General features: G+C 35.5%; 1 protein-coding gene across 5 annotated transcripts; it reads right to left on the reverse strand.

Moving 5' to 3' along the window:
* Window positions 1-856: 856 nt before the first annotated feature.
* Window positions 857-21,567, reverse strand: LOC148238816 (microsomal glutathione S-transferase 1-like). 5 transcript variants are annotated; one of them, XM_088199905.1, is made up of 5 exons: window positions 20,117-20,301; window positions 8,673-8,761; window positions 6,517-6,660; window positions 4,096-4,173; window positions 857-1,142 (listed from the first exon to the last, which is right to left on the reverse strand). In XM_088199905.1, exons 1-5 carry the CDS (start codon window positions 20,237-20,239, stop codon window positions 890-892), a joined length of 687 nt encoding a protein of 228 aa, XP_088056031.1. In that variant the 5' UTR covers window positions 20,240-20,301; the 3' UTR covers window positions 857-889. The 5 variants fall into 5 exon arrangements, with proteins under 5 accessions (XP_088056031.1, XP_088056013.1, XP_088056005.1 ...); XM_088199887.1 differs by lacking the exons at window positions 6,517-6,660; window positions 8,673-8,761; window positions 20,117-20,301 and adding exons at window positions 4,781-5,045; window positions 5,205-5,271 and having other exon boundaries at window positions 4,096-4,172; XM_088199879.1 differs by lacking the exons at window positions 6,517-6,660; window positions 8,673-8,761; window positions 20,117-20,301 and adding exons at window positions 4,781-5,045; window positions 5,201-5,244 and having other exon boundaries at window positions 4,096-4,172.
* Between the last annotated feature and the right edge of the window lie 1,432 nt (window positions 21,568-22,999).

Here is a 22,999-nt window from a genome sequence, read left to right on the forward strand (position 1 = left end):
ATTATACGTATAAAATCTTTTGTAAATCTATATATTTGTTAGCGATTAACTTCCTGTAGTATTCTTAGTAGTTAAAGTGACCTTCGAACTTAGTTCAAAATTAGTATCGTGTTTAGGAGATGTTATTCTTTTCAACTTTTTTTATTTTAATTTCGTAAACGGTATAACGATGTGTATTACGCGCGAGTAGTGATGTGTTAGGATGCGCTTGTGATTGTCGCGTTTTCGTTTTGTGTCGGTGTTGGTTGTTGTTGGCAGTTCGGTCGTGTTTAAAGCTGCAACGTTCGTCGCTGACGATTCCTATCCCAAGTTCTGATGACTTGTACGCTTTTTATTTTTTCGTGATTGACCAGTATTTGTTGATCGTTTATCTATATTATATTATGTACATAGATATGCAGAATCGGGCAATCGAGTTTGATCTAAACTTTGTGTAATTATTACGCAAATTGCTTCTCTAAGAATCTAAAAAAAATGAACAGATTCTGATGCTATATCGAATAACTCGATTGTTTTAATAATGTACTTACAAGTTTCTATATTGTTGCCAAATACTTTTTCTGTGATGAAATCTAATAATAGCCGAATATTGAAAAATAAAAAAAAACTACTCTGTAGTCAATTATTTATGAAATGAATTTATGAAAAAAAACTATTATTCATACATATATAATTATGTATTATACTAAAATATAATGACATGGTAATTATTACATATATAGATATTTTATTTGTTGATTTTATTATGTAAGTATATGTGTTTTTTTTATTCACTATTATTGCAATGTTTTTTATGCTTATTTTTAAAAATTATTTGCAATATTGTTGTGTGATGTATTAATAATAAAATAAATAATAAAAATGTTAATGGAATTTTATTCGTAATTAATTACATGAAAGGCATAAATTTCAAAAGAACCATAACACCCATGAAAATTGTGATGAAGTAACCGGAAGCCCATGCGATCGCTCTCGCTGGCTGCGGAATGACGACGATGGCGTAAACGAACGTATGAAGTAATCTAGCCGCTGTGAAGACTCGAATCAAAGTTGTCGCCAGGAAAGCCGAAGGACCAGTCATCAAGTAGAATGCGCATATAACCATGAACACTGGGATGTTTTCCAAATCGTTTAAATGAGCTCTGAAATTATAAAATCAAACATTATAACGTGCATTCTTTTTATTTTATATTCGTTCACTTATTAAGAATGTGGTGAATTAACCCTGTGGTTGCCAAAATCTGATATATAGGCTTTTGATGTAATACTTATGTAGGAATTGCTGATACATTTTTAATGGGCGTAAATATTATTTTTTTATACAATACGTCGATATTTAGATGGTAATCCTAAGACTCGGAAATCAAAAGGTTATAGGCTACACACAGAAAGCGGGAAGCGATATCTGGCCGATGCGGTCTGGTTGAATAATGCAATGTTATATCAGCAGTCAGACAGAACGCGGTCTACCGAATTCTGCCAGATTGTCGCGGCGACAAGCGATTCGGTAGTACAAAATTACAGTTTTTTCTAGTGACTGTCTAAAAATGAGTGACAAAACTGAATTATTCATACGAAAATACTTGAAAAATTTATCTTCAAGTGACTCCAGTCCAATACATAATCGGTGGTATTTACCCAATTGTTTTTTTTTTCTTATTGATTTCATGCACCCAACATCGTCTATTTTTCTTTTTGTATTGCAAAGCTAACAATAGAATGAGTTGTTCTTCATCTGAGCTCATACTCAATAGCAATATGAAACACAAATTATTTTGAAAATGCACTACTCAGCCTCAGACTGGAGCGTTCACACAAGGTATCGCGTCCTATGTGACGTCCCCATATTCCAGATCGCCGTGACAAACGCTGGATCGCCTCCCGCCACGACAGACCGCTTTCTGTGTGGCCGAGCCTTAAGTCAACAGTTGACATGGTAAATTATGCCAACTACCACATTAAGTACATACTTTCATAAGAGAGTATATAAAAGTAGTATATATTATATTAATTGAGAGTGAAAATATAATCTATTAATAATACATAAAATTTGATAAGCTTGATTAACTGTTTCACTGCGGATGACTTCTATAAAAGTCATCAAGAAAATCCAGGGCCGGCCAAAAACTAAATTTTCGTCCGTCCGTCCCCCTATTAATACTTTAATAACTCATTACATGAGCTCAAAAATATAATTCAAATTAAAGTAATCCAATATTATATTTGACACGATACTCTTTTTTGCGATTGTGGGTATTTAAGAGTGTGTAGTTTTTTTTCGTTGGGATTTTTACGCGTGAAATAATCTAAAGAGTACACAGTAGGGTGTACCGAAAAATCGAATATCCTTAGTAAAACTCACAATGAGAAATGTTAAATGCCAAGTGAGAGTACAAAATCAAAACCATTGTTAACACTTAACAGCCTACGACAGGGCGATGCTCTAGCGTGCAATCTGTTCATATAAATAATAAAATAAAATAAATCTGCGGCAAATAATATCAGATTTTATTCTTAAACAATATTGTTTGATAATTTTAAGGGAATATTACGCCTTTATTTTGTATCATGGTGCCCCAGGCGATCACCTGTACAGCCTGCCCCTCGGGCCGGCCCTGAGAAAATCGCCCGTACTCATTGGGAATCTAAAAGTGCCATAAACCTTTGAGCCTAATATATGGTTATTTAGTATAATTTAAGGTTGTAAATCGCTTGAATTTATTGAACCATAATATTTTTTTAAATACGGCATGAATATGTGCCCCTCACATATTAACAAATTTCGAAATGGCGCGCAAAAACATCATCCACGGTGTAAGGGTTAATTGCTTTTGAAGGTGCAAGTCGAAATATCGATTAAAACTTAAATTCTAATAATTTTCGATATAGTATTGTTAGTATCAAAGAATAAGTGAAAATAAATTTGTCTTACATACATACACTTGAAAAAATAAAACGTAAAATAAATTAGTATTTATTTGAATAAGTACATATTATAAAATATGTATGTGCATATGTTTAAGTACAAACTATATATTAAATATAATTTGTCCCTTGTAGCCAGGGCTGTGGAGTTGGGGTCGGAGCATTTAAACCAGAGTCGAAGTCGTAAAAATCGACTGACTCCTTTTTAACCCTTTCCACGCCATGCGTTTTAAGTTAGTAATATGAAGTAAACAAAAGTTATTATGCACTTATTCAAATACCCAACAATAGCCCACCGGCAGACGTGGCGCGGCACTAATCCAAGCGAATGACATCCAGGGTCATGTTTCTACACTGGTCATAGTTACATATGAAATTAGATATAGTATATATTTTCTAGTTACTTTCACACCTAATTCGCTAACACATCATTTGACTCACATCCTGTCATAAAAATTCAGAACTCGACAACATTTCCAATATGTATATTTTTAAATTCGGAGTCGGAAAAAATTTCCAACGACTCCACAGCTCTGCCTGTAGTCCTTTTTATTTTTTCATAAATTAATTTATAGCATGCGATGGCATCATTAACTGCTTTGACACTTTCGCAAAATGTTCTCAGTCATATCTAAATACATCTTAAACCATTTTCTTGGTTAAAAACTGTGTTGCTATTCTTCGAAGAGTTATTTTCTATGGTTTTTAAGTTGAATCAGAACTTCTTCTTCTTCTAGATTTAGATTCAGTTCTATAATTATTTTAACAAGTTCGCTAATAACCATCCACTTCTTCAATTTGCAAAATTATTATAAAAGTTTATTTCATACGTTACTGATTATGGATATTTCTGACTCTTCTCTGTTTTCTAAGTTCAACCGTTGTGATAGAGACTACATACTCTCATGCAAACACATGCACAATGAAATTAATACGAAACCATGAATTTTATGCATTGTGGTGTTTCTTATATTAACTTGTAATACAAAATTTCGTGACAAATCTTATCAAATGTAAATTAAAGTCTTAGCATAAATATGTATTAGTTGGAGATAAGTTGTGGAGCCGAAATCGTTATCATTATTGGAGTATTGTACACAAACAAGTTGGAAAATGTTTTTACCATATCTGCTTGTTACAAAATATAATATGTTATTGTAAGATGTATACCTTCTGACTCGTTCTACGTCTTCGTCTTGTCCAACTTTCGATTTTTTGGTTCTAGCATCTTCAGGGCTGGCAAATATCTGTAATATAATAGTGAAAATAATCATTTTATAACTTTGACACGCTTTTAATTTTCCACGAGAAAAACATACAAGCAGTAAATGAATCAGATTTATATAAAACCATTAAATAAAAGAAGGAATTTCTTGAAGTGTGATAAGAATTAGCTAGTAATACACTAATCGATTAATAATTGCTGATCCTTTACAATTTATATTACTGTTTTCAAAATGAAAAAAAAACTTGAAATGCATTTAACCTGTAAGTGTTTTATAATAATGTTATCTAAGTTATCAGTTCTTTAAATGTTTAGCAATGATAATCTTACTTATATATAAATATTTGTATTTTTTGTACATCCTTGTTTGCATTTTCGTCGTTGTTTTCGAAAACTATACTGATATTCTAACCGCGATCGTTAATCTGTATTAATAATCGTAATCTGATAATTCATGAGTGAAATATCTCAAGTGTATTTCGGTATTTATTTTTAGGGTGGCAGCAGCGTTCAAAAAGTAGTTGAAATTTGAAACTTTTACAATTGGTAAAGAATGTAACGCATCGAATATGCAAGTCACGCTATAGTTCCATGGCGGTTAATAACGGTACAAAGATCAAAACAACGAACCTGTTTCCTAAATCTCTGCCGGCCGGTGAGAATGGACATGAGCAGCATCTTCAGGCATAGTATGGAGCAGTAGAACACGTAGGTGTTGAACAGAGGGTTCGAAAAGAAGTTTTCGGTTGTCATCTTTATCGCTAACGCAGACGCTCGCTTGAACGACAAACGATACGGGCGAGCAGAAGAGCAGAACTGACGGTCAACTGGAATATTCGATGCCCCTCATACACAGTCGATATTGTAGTTATGCAATCTGCCTACCTATCGACAACTATAACACAATATTAATAACAATCTATACCTTTCAAAATTATGATTAATTGTTATAGATAACTGATAAAATATTAAATAGCGAATTCACTTACTTTATTCATTTATACAAAAAAAACATACACATTCCGCATTTCGTTAAAACTAAATACATACATACATATGTACAGCCCGTCCAAGTTTGAACGCTCATCGTCATAGTATTGGTGAGAGAATATAATAGGGTGACTATGTGAAATTTCAAGTGCAATTAATTTTTACTTTTTTAATTTAATTTGTTGAGGAAAGTGTAAAATATCACTTTCTTACTTTTTTGTTTATTTATATACATATTTAACTTAAAAACATGAGAACAGTTTTGGTATCACTCTCCAGGTTGAATATCTGTTCAATATCATATTTTTTAAAATACCAATAAAATATTACAGGAATTGTTTTATTGATTACAAAATACCACAACATGACAATAATTTATAATAAAAATATAACACATTATAATTTTTAATTCAATTTCCAACGTATGGTCACCCTACCCTTAAAACAGCCCTGATTTAGTATTTGTAACGTTCTCCTATCGGTGTAAACAAATTCGCGGAAAACTATGTATGTATGCATGCATGCGTACACGCACCCTTGTTTCCAACGCAACGATGATGAGCGCTAACATTTTGGACGGGCTATATGTATCATGTATGTATACTATTTGTTTTTATTATACTTTTTTATGAAACGATATTTGATCGAAAACTAGCATATTACATAGTCAAATTAAAATTTTGATTAAAATTAGTATTTCAAAATTAATAACTACGCCGGCTAAAAACATTGTTTGTTGTTACAATACTATTATGGTTGACAGTTTTATCAGTTGTCGTAGAACAGATAAACAATCTGATAACTTATGTTTCATCGTAGATTAAACTAATGTAATTTTTATAGAGTTGTATCTAAGAAAGATTTAATTTCACCTATAATATATACATTTTAAAGTCCACAGTTGAGATTAAATTTTGTCATGAAACCAAAATAAGATAGAAAAAAATGTTTAAAGTAGTTTTTACGTTTTCATAAAATAGTGCAAACGTTAAGAATGGAACGAACTATTTCTGCCTGAATTTTACATCTCCAAAGTATTTGTGAAAAGGCGCTCACGAACGAAATCGGAATACTCCGTATTTAACTGCTGTTTATCACAAAACATATACATACATATGATAAACGAGTAAATCCATTAATAATAGTATAGGTAATATTATGAATTATATAAGACCACTTAACTTTATCAGTAATAAACATGCGATAATTCTCATACGGTTTATTATTATTAACATGTTACGAAAATAGCAATATTACATAAAATCAAAGTTTATTTGTGCATAAAGTAAAGAAATACGTTGAGTCCCATATATCCAGTGACTGCAGTCCCAGTCAAAAATGAAATAAATCGAGCTGGCTGCGGTAAGGGACGAATGGCGTATACCAAAGTATGGATCACCCTAGCGATTGTGTAAGTTCTCATGAGAAAGTTCAACTTAGACAATTCAGGCCCAGTCAATAAATACAATCCGGATACGAAAAAGAATGGTATAATGTTCTCCAAGTCGTTGCGATGAGCACTATAAAATAAAAATTGTAATTATATTAGATATATCGTTAAGAACTTATATTTAATGTGAGAAAAGAGATGTTCGTTATTTATCTGTTAACAGTGAAAAAATTCAATGTTAGTAACAAATAGAAGAGAGAATCTATAGCATGGATAATCAATCAAATAGATGTAAACAATATCTTGCGGGCAGTTTTTAAATAAGGTAAACTAATACAACTAAAAACAAAAAATATTTATTATTTAAAGATTTTCATGTATATTTGATGTAAAATTCATATTTTCTAATTATAGAAGTACATAAGCTAAACTAGATTATTTATTCATTTGACTTTTTAATATAAATATTGTACCAAAAATAACTTGCAGGCTTATGTCAAAGAGAAAATTATTTGTATATCTGGCGCTAGATATAACAATTAAAAATTGCTTTCTATTTTATCATTGTTACCTCTTTTGCGTTAGTTTTATTTGCGTTTAATAATCGAACATTTTCAATTATTTAATGTTAATTATAAAAAAATATTTAGGAAAATTGTACTATCCCCAAATAACCATCGTATTGCGGAATATAGCATGCATGTTACATGCAGGCAGAGAACCGGTCCAAGCACAGTACTTTAATACACTCCCTTGCAAATGTTAAGCAGCATCCAGGAATATTTATAGACATATGTACATGTTTTTATTCAAATGCTTTTTTAATATGTGCTATATTAACCTAATCTATGATCGATTGCTCTTCCCGAAATCAAAACTGTTTAGACATAATTTGCTGCTGATATTTAACTAAGTATTTAAAGCGATATTTCTGTTGCCTTTCATAGTTATGGTATAATAATCACGTCAGCCATCTTCCACTGATTATGCGCATTTGTCATCCCGAAGACAGTGTTGAACAGATGGATAATTTTCACAATATTTTTTAACCATATCCAGGTGCTTATGTTGCATTTATTCTTATTTTTTCTTTTTTTATGTAGAATAATTAAGTGGAATGTTACATATGTTGTATATTATAGTCAGAGCCAGCCCGAGGATATTCAGCCTCCCAGGCTCAAAGAAAAAAAGGTCATCACGGATTTTTTGTTGTAAAGCTGACCTTTTTTAGCTCTCGCCAGCATCCCTGAACGAACAAAAATTTCCCAGATTACCTTTTTTCTTTTTTAGAGCCCGCAGCATCCCGAAACGAATATAAATATACGATCGCCAATTAGACAGCGCTGCTTGTGCTTATACGAACTTCCGACACCGTATTAAATATAATCAAATAGCGTCCCTATTCGGGGTAAACGGCGCCCCTTTTCAGGGCTAGTGCTTCGGGCGACGGACCGACTTTATATTTTTATATTTGTATCAGCTGCCTGTCTTTGAAGTATTATTGCCCAAGTACCGTCTTTTTTTCGAACTGGCTTTGAATCGAGACCATTGATCTCTTTTTAGTAGTGATCTTTGATTACTGCATCAGTACGGTAGTGGGATAGAAGGGGGAGCTGGCAGTAAAATAAAAATATTTGTTCTGCTGGAGCTGCTAGCGTCCCAGTGGCGCATTGGCTTATCCAGTGACTGGCATTAAGCGTTTACACGGTGCTAGTCGTCATTGGCATCCAGAGAATGGCAACCTCAACTGGCACGCCGACTGGAATCGTGTAAATCAGCCTTTAACAATAGTTTTTCCAGTAAGACACCAGAGAACTGGAATGCCAGTCGCCGCATGCCAGTTCCAGCTGGCAACAGTCAACATGCAACAGTCCATTACATTACAGTCAGATTATAGCTATGTTTGTCATGTTCTAAAATAATCAGACCATTATAATAAGAATGAGATATAATTGTGCGTTTACGATGGCTTTTTGGTACCTCTATAGATTCTCTGTCCTTCGATGTTAGCAAAAAATATTAGTATAATAATCCCAGCGGAGCCCCTTTTGCGGCGTTCGCGTGCAACCCTTTTCGCCCCGCCACAAATATTTATAAATAAGTTATTATTTACGTAAATTATTATAAATATATACTGCTTACTTTCTAGTACGTTCAACTTCCGGATCTGTCCGCAGTTTTGGATTTATAATTGCTTTGTACATTTTTATATCTTCCTCGTTCACGTATGCCTATTAATATAAAAAAAATCTTACTTATGAATTAGTTTATTACAATGACGCAAGCAAGATGCTTCGTAGTTTAATGACTATATATTTTTTTAAATTGCTTAAAAAATTGAGATAAATCTAAGAGTTAAATTGGATAGGCTCATTATTACGTCCGCATATTAAAGGATCCCGGAGACGATCAATCGTCACGTGATTGACTGTTTCGAATGATTCTTGGTCCGTTCGAATATTTTTTTACAATCATCGGGCCAAGTTTCTTGTAGAGTTGTTTGCAAATGCTCATGTGTGAAGCGGTACCTTAATTCGTTCCAACGTCTGATTCTTTTCAATTTTTTTCTGAGTAAAAACCGCAAGAGTAATTGCAGTAAATGCCATATCTGCGTCCGAAATCATCTTGACAGATCGGCAGGTAGTAGAATCAGAGATTATCAACCATCCCTTCTTCCTTCGACGGCGCAACAAACCGAATGAGTCATAGCGATTGACGCAGCGTCAATCGCTAATCATTCAAAACCGTCAATCACGTAACGATTGATCAATCGCGATTGATCGTCTCCGGGATCCTCAAGGACGACCGGAGGGAGTTTTTTTATCCAACATGGGCCATAACAAAATATGTAATGGGCATGATCCAAATAATTCACAGTCGCGCTCCAGTAGCCGAACCGAGCGGCAGTTCTCACGAGCTCCGAACGAGTCGACAACTAAAAGCGGACACATGGCACATTCTGGGTCAATCTTTGGCACAGAAGGGCCGCACTAACACCTGACCCCATCAAGACATCAATCGGCCCGACAAGAAACCGATAAGTATCGATTTTCTTCGGTGCACTTTTTGGCCCGGCCGCCGGCAAAGCCGAGACCTTGCAGAAATTTACTTCGGTCCCCGAGACCCCTGCACCCCCCCAAAAGGGGTCCCAATAAATAGGGAAAAAAACATAAATCGATTTACCGAACTTTCAAATCGATCCGACGACTGCGAGCCGAGATATAGTCGTCGGAGTTTAAAGTGAATCACCGCGTGCTCACGCAGCTCGAGCGTGCATCGGCCCACGCTCGAACAGCAGACCCCCCCCTCCCGCGCGCAAACGATCACCTCCTCCGCGCTCCAGCGAACGTCAACCAGCGGGAACCCTTTTTTTATTTATTTAATTTTGTTTTGTTAAATTTGAGGCGTTGCGAGTGATAGTTTTCTTTTTATTTCTTTTATTTTTCATTTATTTTTTAGTTGTAATTAGTACCACTCGTGATGCTTTCGGGCACTTATAAGAATTAGAGTGATGCGAAAGCGTCACGAATGAATTTCTGTTTGTATTTATTTAAGTCTTATCTCGTGGTGTTTCTTCTGATTCGTATAAGTGTCAGAAAGCGTCACGAGCCATATTTTAGTTCTGATTTTAATTTTTATTTTCTTGCTATATTTTATAAGTCTATAAACTAAATTTTTGAATATGTCTAAACAGCCGGCCCCCAAAAAGGGGGCCCGCTCCAAAACTGGTGATGAGTCAAACCCGACCTCAGTGGCTGAGGCCCCAAGAAGGGGTCCAACTACTAGGTCGGGGGATCCACGAGTTACGGCGGCCAAACCTACCTCCTCTGAGGATCCAAATGCTGCTCAGACGGACGCCCCGGGTAAGCGAGCCATATCGGTGTCGCCGCAAACGGTGCAAGCGGCCCCCAAACGCCCAAGAGAGGACTTTCCACCTCTAATTAGGTCCCAAGAGGACAGTTCTAATTCCACTTCATGCTCTGTGGTTGCCATCTCCAAGGAGCTTGACGATTATGTCGACTCCTTGGAGAGGATCTCTAGCTCTCAAAGACGAGAACTGTATTTGCTTGTGGCCCGTCTTACTTCTAGCGCGATATCAGCGGCTCCAGTCGCTTCTGAAACGCCTCAAACTGAGGCATTCAGAAGACTGGAGCTTACCGTTGCCCGAATTGAGCGTCTGGTGTCGCCCCCTAAGCCAACAACGGCTAGTATTGTCAGTGAATTGAGGGGTAAATCCCCAATCACTCCTAGACCTCAAACACTTTCATCGATGGTGCGTCTGACTTCCCTGGACGATAAGATTAAAACCTCGGCGGAGGCTGTTGCTGCCTTCACCAAGGTAGTAGAATCAGAGATTATCAACCATCCCTTCTTCCTTCGACGGCGCAACAAACCGAATGAGTCATAGCGATTGACGCAGCGTCAATCGCTAATCATTCAAAACCGTCAATCACGTAACGATTGATCAATCGCGATTGATCGTCTCCGGGATCCTCAAGGACGACCGGAGGGAGTTTTTTTATCCAACATGGGCCATAACAAAATATGTAATGGGCATGATCTAAATAATTCACAGTCGCGCTCCAGTAGCCGAACCGAGCGGCAGTTCTCACGAGCTCCGAACGAGTCGACAACTAAAAGCGGACACATGGCACATTCTGGGTCAATCTTTGGCACAGAAGGGCCGCACTATCACCTGACCCCATCAAGACATCAATCGGCCCGACAAGAAACCGATAAGTATCGATTTTCTTCGGTGCACTTTTTGGCCCGGCCGCCGGCAAAGCCGAGACCTTGCAGAAATTTACTTCGGTCCCCGAGACCCCTGCACCCCCCCAAAAGGGGTCCCAATAAATAGGGAAAAAAACATAAATCGATTTACCGAACTTTCAAATCGATCCGACGACTGCGAGCCGAGATATAGTCGTCGGAGTTTAAAGTGAATCACCGCGTGCTCACGCAGCTCGAGCGTGCATCGGCCCACGCTCGAACAGCAGACCCCCCCCCCTCCCGCGCGCAAACGATCACCTCCTCCGCGCTCCAGCGAACGTCAACCAGCGGGAACCCTTTTTTTATTTATATAATTTTGTTTTGTTAAATTTTTTGTTATTTTTTTTAATTATATATAAAAGCTCATAATGAGCAAAGCATCAGCCCCCCCATAAAAAGGGGGCTGCCAAGGCCTCGGTCCCGAGACCGAAGACTGCAACACCCGCAGCCAAAAAAACATCCCTCTCGACACCGGTCACAACACCCGCGACACCGGTCATAACTCCCGAGACACTAAAAAAACCGATGTAAAAATCGAAACCAGAGGCCCCCTCAAGGGAAGTTCCCTCTACCTCGCGTCGCATGAGCTCCTCAAGCTCCTCCAGCTCTATCCAGGAGCTTATGGACAGGGCCGGCCCGAGGGGCAGGCAGTACAGGCGATCGCCTGGGGCGCTAGATTTTGTGGGGCGCCGTGATACCAAATAAAGGCGCAATATTCACTTAAAATTATCAAACAATATTGTTAAGAAATATAATCTGATATTAGTTTTTATACACTACTGTGTACTCTTTAAATTATTTTACACGTAAAAAGTCACAACAAAAAATAAATTATAAATTCTTTAATACCCACAATCGTAAAAAAGAGCATGTTGTCAAATATAATATATTATTTATATAATTTTAATTATATTTTTGCGCTCATCAAGTATTAATAGGGGAGGGGGCGCAAATTTAGTTTTTGCCTGGGGCGCCAAATAACCTAGGGCCGGCCCTGCTTATGGACTGCCTTTCGGCGCAGCCAACGCGTAAGCGGCAAACATCGCCCCCGTCGCCCCCCAAATTGTAATTAACTAATAATATTTTAATTAAGAAAGAATGTAATGTATAAAAGGAGATGTTCTCTCCATACATGGCCAGTTGCAATTAATCGCAGAAAGTCTAAAGACAGTCAGACAAAACTGAACTCATTACGGAGATTTAGCCAAGCGATCTCTCAGGTTTAAATTGTATTATATAATTTTATTCTATATTTTATATTATGTATATTTACTTCTTGTAACCATTTTTTCTTATGTTCATATGAAATATATTTCTAAATTGTTATATGTGTATTTTGTAACAATCCTGTGATACTAGTTGGGATCCCGAGTTATAAAAACTGTTGTGTCGTTGGACTGATCCGGCGACACAGCATAATTGGTGGCAGCGGTGGGATTGACTATGAACAACAGGAAAGCTTCAGGCACCTTACTTCACGGAAAATCCAGAACCTCGAGATTATAACAGCTGTGAAACAGGATTACTATAACAAGTAACGAATTTTTTTTTTATTTTTTTTTTTTTATTAGCGATCATTCAAAATTCCACTTTTACGAAGTCATAATAAAAATAGTACCGGTAGTGAATCCCGTAATAAAATAGCAACAATGACTAACGATAATAGTACAAACGCGTCTAGTTCATCAAAAATTACCATTGAAATGGCAGAACGCATGATAACCCGATTTGACGGTGATAAAAATACCTTAACCGAATTTATCGCGAACGCTTCAAGATGACCTTACAAAGTTTTCACAGGCTTACCCAATTTCTAATCATGAATCAGAAACAATTGCAAAGGTCTTCGTTAATCAATTCATTTGTAAATTTGGAATACCTTCTTCAATTCTCACCGACCAAGGTACGGAATTCACATCAGACTTAATCAAGAAAATTGCTAAACTTTTTAAAATTCGGAAACTTCAAACAACCGCTTATCATCCACAAACAAATGGAGCATTAGAAAGAAGTCATGCTACTTTGGCGGACTATCTCAAACATTATATAAATAACCAACATTCTGATTGGGATGAGTGGATTGATTTAGCAATGTTTTCATATAACATTACCCCACACTCCACAACTAAGCTAACACCTTTTGAATTAATTTTTGGACAACTACCAGAACTGCCTTCAGCAATTACAAAATCACCTGAATTTAAATATACTTATGATGATTATTTAGAAAACTTAGAATTTAAATTAAATACAAGTCAGAAATTTGCACGAGATAATTTAATTGATAATAAACATAAATCAAAAAAATATGATGATAAGAAATGTAAACAGATAAATTTTAATATTGGTGATAAAGTATTTTTGAAAAACGAAAATGTTCGAAATGCAAGAAAATTTGCTGCCAAATATAACGGTCCTTATGACATTATAAAAGTAAATAGTGCTGTTAATTACACGTTAAAAATTGGCAATAAGGAAATAGTAGTACATGTAAATAGATTAAAAGGGATTTCTAACTTATAAACTAATATTGTATTTGTAACAAACTCGTTCATAACAATGTGTCAAAATCAATATGTATATATATATATTTGTCTTAAGATGATAAGAAATTATTTAAAATTTTAACAAACCAAATTTGATATTGCAATGTATAATCAGTAGAATAATAATTATCATGAGGAAAATCAAATATGTCACACCACCCTCGCATATAAATGGACAGTAGGACCAACAAGTATAACCACTTGGAAACCACAATAGCAACTATTAGAGCAAGAATTGATAGAGCAATTGACATCTGTCGGAAGAAGCCGGAATACGCTAAATTAACAATAACCGGAAGACTACCCAAATGCAATGCATTGGCCCACACAACACCCTACGGTCGGCTGATCAAACCGAATCAGTTCCAGCAGAGGTTGAGCTAGCAGCGTGACTCTACCACAGGCAAAAATCCAGGCTCACACACGACAGCAATCATAAACACTTTGAAGATTACCGCCTGAAACCACTTCTAAACAAGGAAACAAAAGGGAGAATGCCATACACGGAGTACTAGGCAACAGAATACAAACTCCTAGAATACTTGGACATGGATATCAGCCGTGTCGACCAATTTATTTGACCCAACGTTGGATATAAGCCTCCACAAGATGACCCTAAATACAAGGATCCGACCCAGATCATGAAGTTCACCTACTGGAAACAAGACTCAGCCAGCTAAATGCCTGAGAATTTAGGACAGAATCATTGTTGAACATCAACAAAGCCAAATACAGGATCATTGACGAATGTCAACAAAGCCAAATACAGAATCATTGATGAACATCAACAAAGCCAAATACAGGATCATTGATGAATGTCAACAAAGCCAAATATAGGATCATTAATGAACATCAACAAAGTGAAAGAACAGCTACACTTCCCCGACTACCTATGAGAAGAAAAAGACACCAAGCAATATAAGTGGTGAAAACCTCAGACTATAATTATTACGCAAAAAAAAAAAAAAACTATATTATTGTAAAATCATCTTATAATTTTACTCTTAAAGGGGGAGGGGTGTTATATCCCACCCTTATTGTTACATTATTGATACTATTGTTAAATTATTAATTACTTGATGTGAACGAACTTTGTATGTGTTATCATTAAATACCAATCAAATGTAATGTACTTTATATAATGAAATTGTAATGTACTACATGTACTTTATATAATGAAATTGTAATTAACTAATAATATTTTAATTAAGAAAGAATGTAATGTATAAAAGGATATGTTCTCTCCATACATGGCTAGTTGCAATTAATCGCAGAAAGTCGCAGACAGTCTAAAGACAGTCAGACAAAACTGAACTCATTACGGAGATTTAGCCAAGCGATCTCTCAGGTTTAAATTGTATTATATAATTTTATTCTATATTTTATATTATGTATATTTACTTCTTGTAACCATTTTTTCTTATGTTCATATGAAATATATTTCTAAATTGTTATATGTGTATTTTGTAACAATCCTGTGAAACTAGTTGGGATCCCGAGTTATAAAAACTGTTGTGTCGTTGGACTGATCCGGCGACACAGCAGCACCTTCCCGGACACTTGGAAGCCCGGGAAGATGATAATCATCAAGAAGCCGGGAAAGTCCAATCTTTCGGATCCTAAAGAGATGAGCCGCGAGTCCGCTACTTAGGTTACAATATAACTTATAGATTCGACCCCGCCGCCCACCTTAGACTGGCCGCCCAGAAGAGTCGCGACGCGATGGGAAAACTACTAAGATTGGGGGGCCGCAATTGGGGGTTAAACTTTCGCGCAAAATTGACTATGTACAAGGCGATTTATGTGTCAATAATAACGTACGCCGTCGGTGCTTTCGCCGAGAGGGCTTCGCGAGGCCACCCTCAACTTCTCTTGCTAGGATCTCAGACGGCACCCCTGAAACAGGTAACAGCGTGTTACAACACGGCTCCAAATTCGGCTCGCCTCATTCTAGCCGGAGTCGAACCCATAGATTTAGTCGCACAGCGAAGGTCGGCGATCTTCCACTTAAGAAGGAGCCGTTCTGCAACGGTCGGATAAGTAACGATCCAACCGACGCTGAACGTGTCTAAATTGCAGGATACGGAACGAGCGATCCAACACAGCGTTCGAAAGGCCTCATTGGACGAGTGGCAGAGGCGCTAACTTTTAAGTTCTTTCCGCAGGTGAAAACTCGCCTCGAGAAGCGCTGGATGAGATGCGGATTCGCAACCACACAGTTCCTTACCGGACACGGAGCTTTCGGAGCATATCTACGTCGTTTCAAATTAAGAGACGACGCCGACTACCCCTGCGGCCACGACGACCAGACGTCAGAGCACATCCTGTGGGATTGCCCACTCCTCGACGAGGAGCGTACGCACCTCCACTTCGCTCTTGAGCTAGAGGGCGAAGGTCCCTTAACCCATCAAGACTTCGTTGCGTCTAAAGAGAACTTTCGGGCTTTCGAGCGCTTCTGCGAGGCATATTCCGCTCGCGAAGATGTTCGCCCACATTAGAGCGCTCGTCGCAAATACTATATAATTCTTTTTTTTTTGTTTTTTCTATTCCCGATTAATTGCTTTCTTCTTTTAGCGCTCATACATGGTTCAACAGGGCGCCGCTAGGAACATCTCCCGGAGACCCAAAGAACCACCAAAACCTTCTTTAACCGCTTCACTGTGTCCTAATGCGGGATACTTTAAAAAACAAACCCTTTTTAGGACCCCCACACGTGCTCCTTCGATCGGAGCATGCCTAAGCCGCCAAACTAAAAAAACTTAAAAATAAAGAGTAGATGATAAAAAGAACCCCTATTTCTTTCAGGTTGTCTTTTATTATTCTCTTCCGAGAGACCCAAGGTAAGCGGAGCGCGACTGTCCGCAAACCACCCTCTCCCCTCCATTTCCCCTATCCAACTCCGTCTCCAACGGTTAGTGATGCCGGAGACCATCAACAGCATTTCGCGACGGTAGACCCGTCCACGGTCGTCAATCGTGACGACCAAGGAAGGAGGTCTGGCCTAGCGCCGGAGTGCGCAGTACTCCGGAGCGAACGCCAGGCTGGGTCCGATCTCAGTTGCCCATGGGCTGAAACTCCCGAGCCTAATGCAACTGCGGGACGCGGGCGTGGTGCCCGAGAAGTACCCGATCCAAATAAATCAGAACAGTGCTAATAGAATTGTTAGCTTATTTTGGCACGGTTTTTTTAATATTACTTGCATATAAATATAAGATTTGTATAGAATATGTATAAGAATGGTGGGAGAAAATTGCCTTATTGTTTTTACCCAAAAGTTAAGTTAGCTAATTCACTTAAAACTATCAGAAAATCATTCACATACATATATATATATTTAGTAACGTATTATTTTTACTAAATATTGGTAATTGATGGACGTTTTAAATTAAAAAAAAACAAAGTTTTTAGCACATCTTGCGTTTATTAAAAATCAAATTACGTATTAAGTATTTATACAGATAAAAATAAAAATGATGTTTATATGGTTAAATAGTATATTAAAAATACAACGCCTATTTAAAGCGATATATGACACTTCCGGCCATAAAGAGAGTAATTCCGTATCCTATAAACCAGGATATGCCTCGTGCAGGTTGTCTAACTTCGCGGAAGGCGTACACAAACGTGTGAAAAATCCTGCTCACGGTATAAGTCATCATCAAGTTGTTCATGAGGCTCGGAGAAGGATTGGTCAGCAGATATATGGCTGAGACGAACATGAACGCTGGAATGTTTTCCAAATCGTTCAAGTGAGCCCTGTAATTTAATATATTGCCGATTAGTTGCCAGATTGAAATGGCATAACAAACAATAATACTTGTATAATAATATTTGATACCTTCTGACGCGCTCCACCATCGGATCTGCGGTTAATTGATATGTTTTGGCTTTGGAATCTACCAAATATTTGTAGTCTTCTGGGCTGGCGTAATTCTGGATAGTGATATATAAATATGAGATTATATTATTTGATAACAGTTCATCTGACCGAGGCAGTCTTACGATCGACCCTAGAGTTAACAGATATCCAGCCCTCCTCCGACCTGACCCGCCGCAAAGCCAAACGGCTATTATTTAAACTGGAGTCGACGAAATGTATTCGGCACGTTTCACGATATTTGGATGTTACATGAAAGGGAAAAAATATAGCACGAACTGACTAAAATAAAACAGCAGCAGGTTTCATTAGTTCTCAGAAACAGTAGAGAGACATTCTTATTACAACCAAAAGAGATATGTACAATGGTTAAACAGTAAATAACTCCATGCTGCCAAGCCAAGCTTTTATCCAAGAAATAAATATAATGACAATATAGTGGTATTCTAGGGATTAAATGGATTGACCATTTCTTAAGCTGTACGAGACTTTTATAGCGGAAGCATTGCAGGGAAATTGTAATCGTTGAAAATTAACCATAAAACATCAGATCTTAGACAACAGATGAGATCTTAGATAACAGACTTGAAGCGATATTACTTCAAGATATTGCGAAAACTCAATCCTTACTAATTTTCTCGAAAAATTAAACGAATTAGGATTATAAATTTTGTCTCATCCTTATATTCCGCTGACCTTTTCCCTACAGAGTATTATCTGTTAAAACAATTAGATTTATTTCTTCGAAATACGAAATTCCTTATTATTACTTTTTTGATTGAATTGTAGTTTAAAAATATAGGGTTTTATATCTTTCAATATATTAGTAATTATGTTATACAAAAAACAGTTTGCAATATTAACAATGGTCAATATAGCGACTGTAACAATACCATTATTTTAAACCCTAATACGTTTCGAGCGAGTAAATGTGATTTTTGTAATAACAGTTTAAAATCGATTCTGCAATACCAATTTGATAATAATATGACACTTTAATTATTACTTACGATTAATCAATGTATTTTTTTATTATAATTTAATATGGTAATATTTCTTTCATGATTGTTTTGTATTCACATCACATGTGCGCGTGAACGGTTCTTCTTAATCCACATTACGCACGTTCCCTCGACTACACTACTCGGTGAATCAAATCAAAACAATGTAATAATTTAAATGAAAATACATTGGAAGATATAGTAAAAATTAGAGGAAACATTCATATTTTTTAATTATAAATAAACATACCTAAGAATCCTGTATACTTCAATCGTAAATTAAAATAAATTGTATTGTTTTCATATAAATATTATATATTATACACATAATTATTATACCATTAATTAATTATTATAATTTATATTTTATTATTGTAGCAATTAATATATAATAGTTTGCTAATAAACAATAGAAAAAATAAAATGTTTTAAAATATGGTAGAAGATATTTTTTATTAAATAATTATTCGGAGCTGAACCGAAAACTAAAGACTAAAAATCGATATTTATTCCGGAACGAAAACTGGAATCGAAACGATATACATATGTTTAATTGAACCGGTACGAAAACTGGAAGGAAAAAATAACGGTTTGATGCCCTGTTTTATACAACTTATAAGTATTTGTGAAAGAAAACTTTCACACAAACCGTACTTGAAACGGTCGAAATTATATCCGCTTAATCCCAAAATACAAGTGAAATTATACGTCATGTTTGTGATAAGTTCATAAGAAAGTTTTTATCTCAAAGATTTATGAACTAACTGTTAAGCTAACTAAAAAATAAAATTCCAGCGAAAGCATGAAAAATGATTGAAGTTTATATGCTACGCTTGACGCAAATATTTTTTTCACAAAAGACAATGAAATTTATTTTACAGCTATGGTAATTTATGTATTGTATTGTATCATAATATTAAAAATATTTTTTTTATATTTATTTAAAGCAAAGATTGCTTAGAAACGAAAGTGGTCGATATAACATAGAAATTATTTATCGAAGAAAATAAATATAAACCATTATTGGAATTTTTCTCTCGTATGATAAATATATTAAAAAATCACGCTACGCGGTCAAACGGATTTTAGATATTTCTTGAAACTGGCAATTTGTAACTTTGCTTTAATAAAAATGTGTTTTTGCAACAAAATACTTTATAACCAGTTTTTACGGTATTGTGATTACACAACTGGTCATGATCAGAAAAGTCGTTTTGTAAGTTTTACTCACGTATCTTAAATGCTTATAGCAGCTTTAAAAACATATATAACTTATCGTAAGCCATTGCACTCTTAGCTATTTAAATATTATGTTTGAATTGTTTTTATTTATTTTTAATAATATGTACCTACTATTATTACTATATAGATAAGATAAAACGAATGACTTACGTTTCTAGTCATCCGGCGAAATGTTGTCAAAGGCGCCATTAATAATATTTTAATAACCAAAATTGCTGAATAATATGCATAGCTTTGCAGTGCCAGATTTTCAGAAGACACAACCGAACCCATGTTTGATAAACAACCGGCCTCTTGACACCAAACAAGCAACGCCGCTAGCGGGCTAAATTGGAATGAAGCATAACCAGTGTGTTGTCGTTGGGCGTGGATTTTTAATTTACATAAGTTCAAAAGTGACAACTCTTACTGCGCAATTTCAATATTTATTAAAAACGCTGCCTATTTAAAATATCAACAGAGATCCTTAGACATAATGCATACATCTTGTATAACGCATGTAAGTCCAAGTTATATTACACAAAATATCTAAAAGAAGTTAAAATGCACGTATGAAAAAAGGAGATAGGTTCCATTACTTAAAATCAACTCAAAATATAAAATTCTCGAATTCAAAAATAAATCGAATTATTTTTTTATAAAAATAGTTTCATAAGTTACATATAATGCATAATAAGTAGTAAATTGACATGGTTTGCAATTTAAATTTAATTTAATATAAAAAAATAGTATATTCATACAATCTCACTACTTGACAATAAACGCATCTGTTTACTGCTGATTTTCGGTGGTGAAAAATCACTCTCATCGCTGGAAATATTTATTGGCGAGACATTCTCGAGAGTATATTGAATAATATTAATAACTTATGTTTGTGTTTCACTGATTTTGAATATAAATTCGATTATCATTCGCTGTGATTTTACTTTCCTTAAATACATGTATGTTTTCTGATAACGTGACCTAATCTAAATTAAATTTTCAGTTGATCGAACCACTTCATCATCAATGTTCTCTGAAACAATCTCTAGAATTTGTTCTTAATTAAGTACTTTGTCAGCTGTCAATTCTGCAATATCTTCAATTTTTAAGTCTTCAAAGGCGTCTCTGCCAATTGTGTATGGCACAAGATATCAGAATGTCGTATTTATGGATACAAGATTTTTGAATTTCACACTTTCTGACCAAAGTGGTCTCCAGCGTGCATTTAATATTCTTTAATTCGGATAAAACTACGATAACACAGTTTATTATGGTATTTTTTCCATGCCTTAATATATTTTTTAATCGTGATAATGAAAAAAACCAGAGTAAAAAAACATGCAAAAAGAGAATTGGGTGTAATTAATAAATGTTTTATAATAAAGAGTACATTTCTACTCGATATAAAACTCATTTTTTGCGAACTTTGAAATGAAACATTTCTGCCTGAATTTTATAATCTCTAGTTTTGAAAAGGCGCTTCTGCATAAAATTAACAAATTTAACAATTAAGTTGCTTCATTACTAACTATTGTTATGTTTAAAAATTGTTAAAAATTCAACATTGAAAAAGACACGGGAATGTTATTATAAGATACCGAAAAAGCACTCGACACTGTATGGTATGACGCTATTGTACCATTTTATATCATATGCACCATATATGCGTATCTGAGAAACAGGTAATACACCGTTACTATCAATGTATCTCTACCAACACTGCAAGATATCTCGAAGGGAGTACTCTATAGAGATTTCGTAAAAGCCAAACGAGAAAAGATCATTCGTCATTCAGCTTTTAAATTCAATTGCATGGAATTTCTTTACTTATTAGTGAGTTGTTTTCAAGTCAGCCTAATACAATCGTCTGGCACGAGAACATTCAGCGCCCCGAACTCTAAAAAATAAGGCATCTGAGAATTTCATGTACATTTTGTAAGGTACCAGATTTTGAAAATATCAAAGAAGGAAACTGAAAAAGAGTCACCTTATCACAACATTTTGAGAAGTACAATCCAGGACAAAGGAGAAAGACTGATCACTTTAAATGAATGGATGCTGGGAGAGCTAAAAAAATCATATGAGAAAGTTTTGTTTGGTTTACATTTTTACCAGTGAAAATATGATTTTTCTGGCAGGTGCTATAAGGTGAATAAGCTGAAATGACGTCCCTGTGTGACCAGACGTCCTCCTTTTGTCCTTCTTTGTCCTCCTCAAACAAAAATGTCCGAGGTGATAATTTTTAGCATCCTTCTTTTATTACTATTTTTTATTATATAAACTTCAGTAGACCAGTACTACCTGCAGAATGCAAACGGCCGGTGCCAAAATAAAAAGCCGATGAGTCAATGTATGCATCAACATGGAATACGCCTGCAAAAATTCGAAATATTGTATTTCATAGAAATCGCGTCATTGCCAAATATATTAATTTCTCATTCATTGCCATAACGTAAAAAATATTAAACTAATTATTTAATAGGTAATAATAAGTAGTCATCCCAAATCGTCGCATATTATATAAACTAAGCTCACATTCATTAAAAACTGAAAATTTCTACCACTTCGCTTCTGACTTGGAATACACGAGAGTTCCGCCGAACTTGCCGCAAGCAGGGCTGCGTCGAGTATCAACCGATACGACCCTTACAAGGCTGAGAAAGCAGACGCTTTCCACTTTCAAATTGGAGTTCAACCAGATATTTTAGACGGCTTAAAGACGACGTGTTGAAAGACTAATAATAAACACATAGATATGTATACTAATAATTGAGTTAAAATCGAATTCAGCATCTTTTTTGGGACTCCAATGAGCGCAGATTATGAGTAGGAAAAGTGAAGATTGCAGACGGGTTCTCAGAAAATAATACAACTATTTAAAGTTCTGACGAATGATTATTGATTCTCTGATTAGAGTACTGTCTTTCGAATCTCTTTATTTGCTTAATTACTCCATACTTATAGTAAATGTTTAATTCGATACACGTATGTATAATGATAATTACATATTAATGCACAACACGTGTAAACAATTAATTACATACAATTTGA

Source organism: Plectrocnemia conspersa, unplaced genomic scaffold, assembly GCF_051122295.1.
Source record: "Plectrocnemia conspersa isolate PC_06_02 unplaced genomic scaffold, ASM5112229v1 ptg000001l, whole genome shotgun sequence".
Classification (NCBI taxonomy): domain Eukaryota; kingdom Metazoa; phylum Arthropoda; class Insecta; order Trichoptera; family Polycentropodidae; genus Plectrocnemia; species Plectrocnemia conspersa.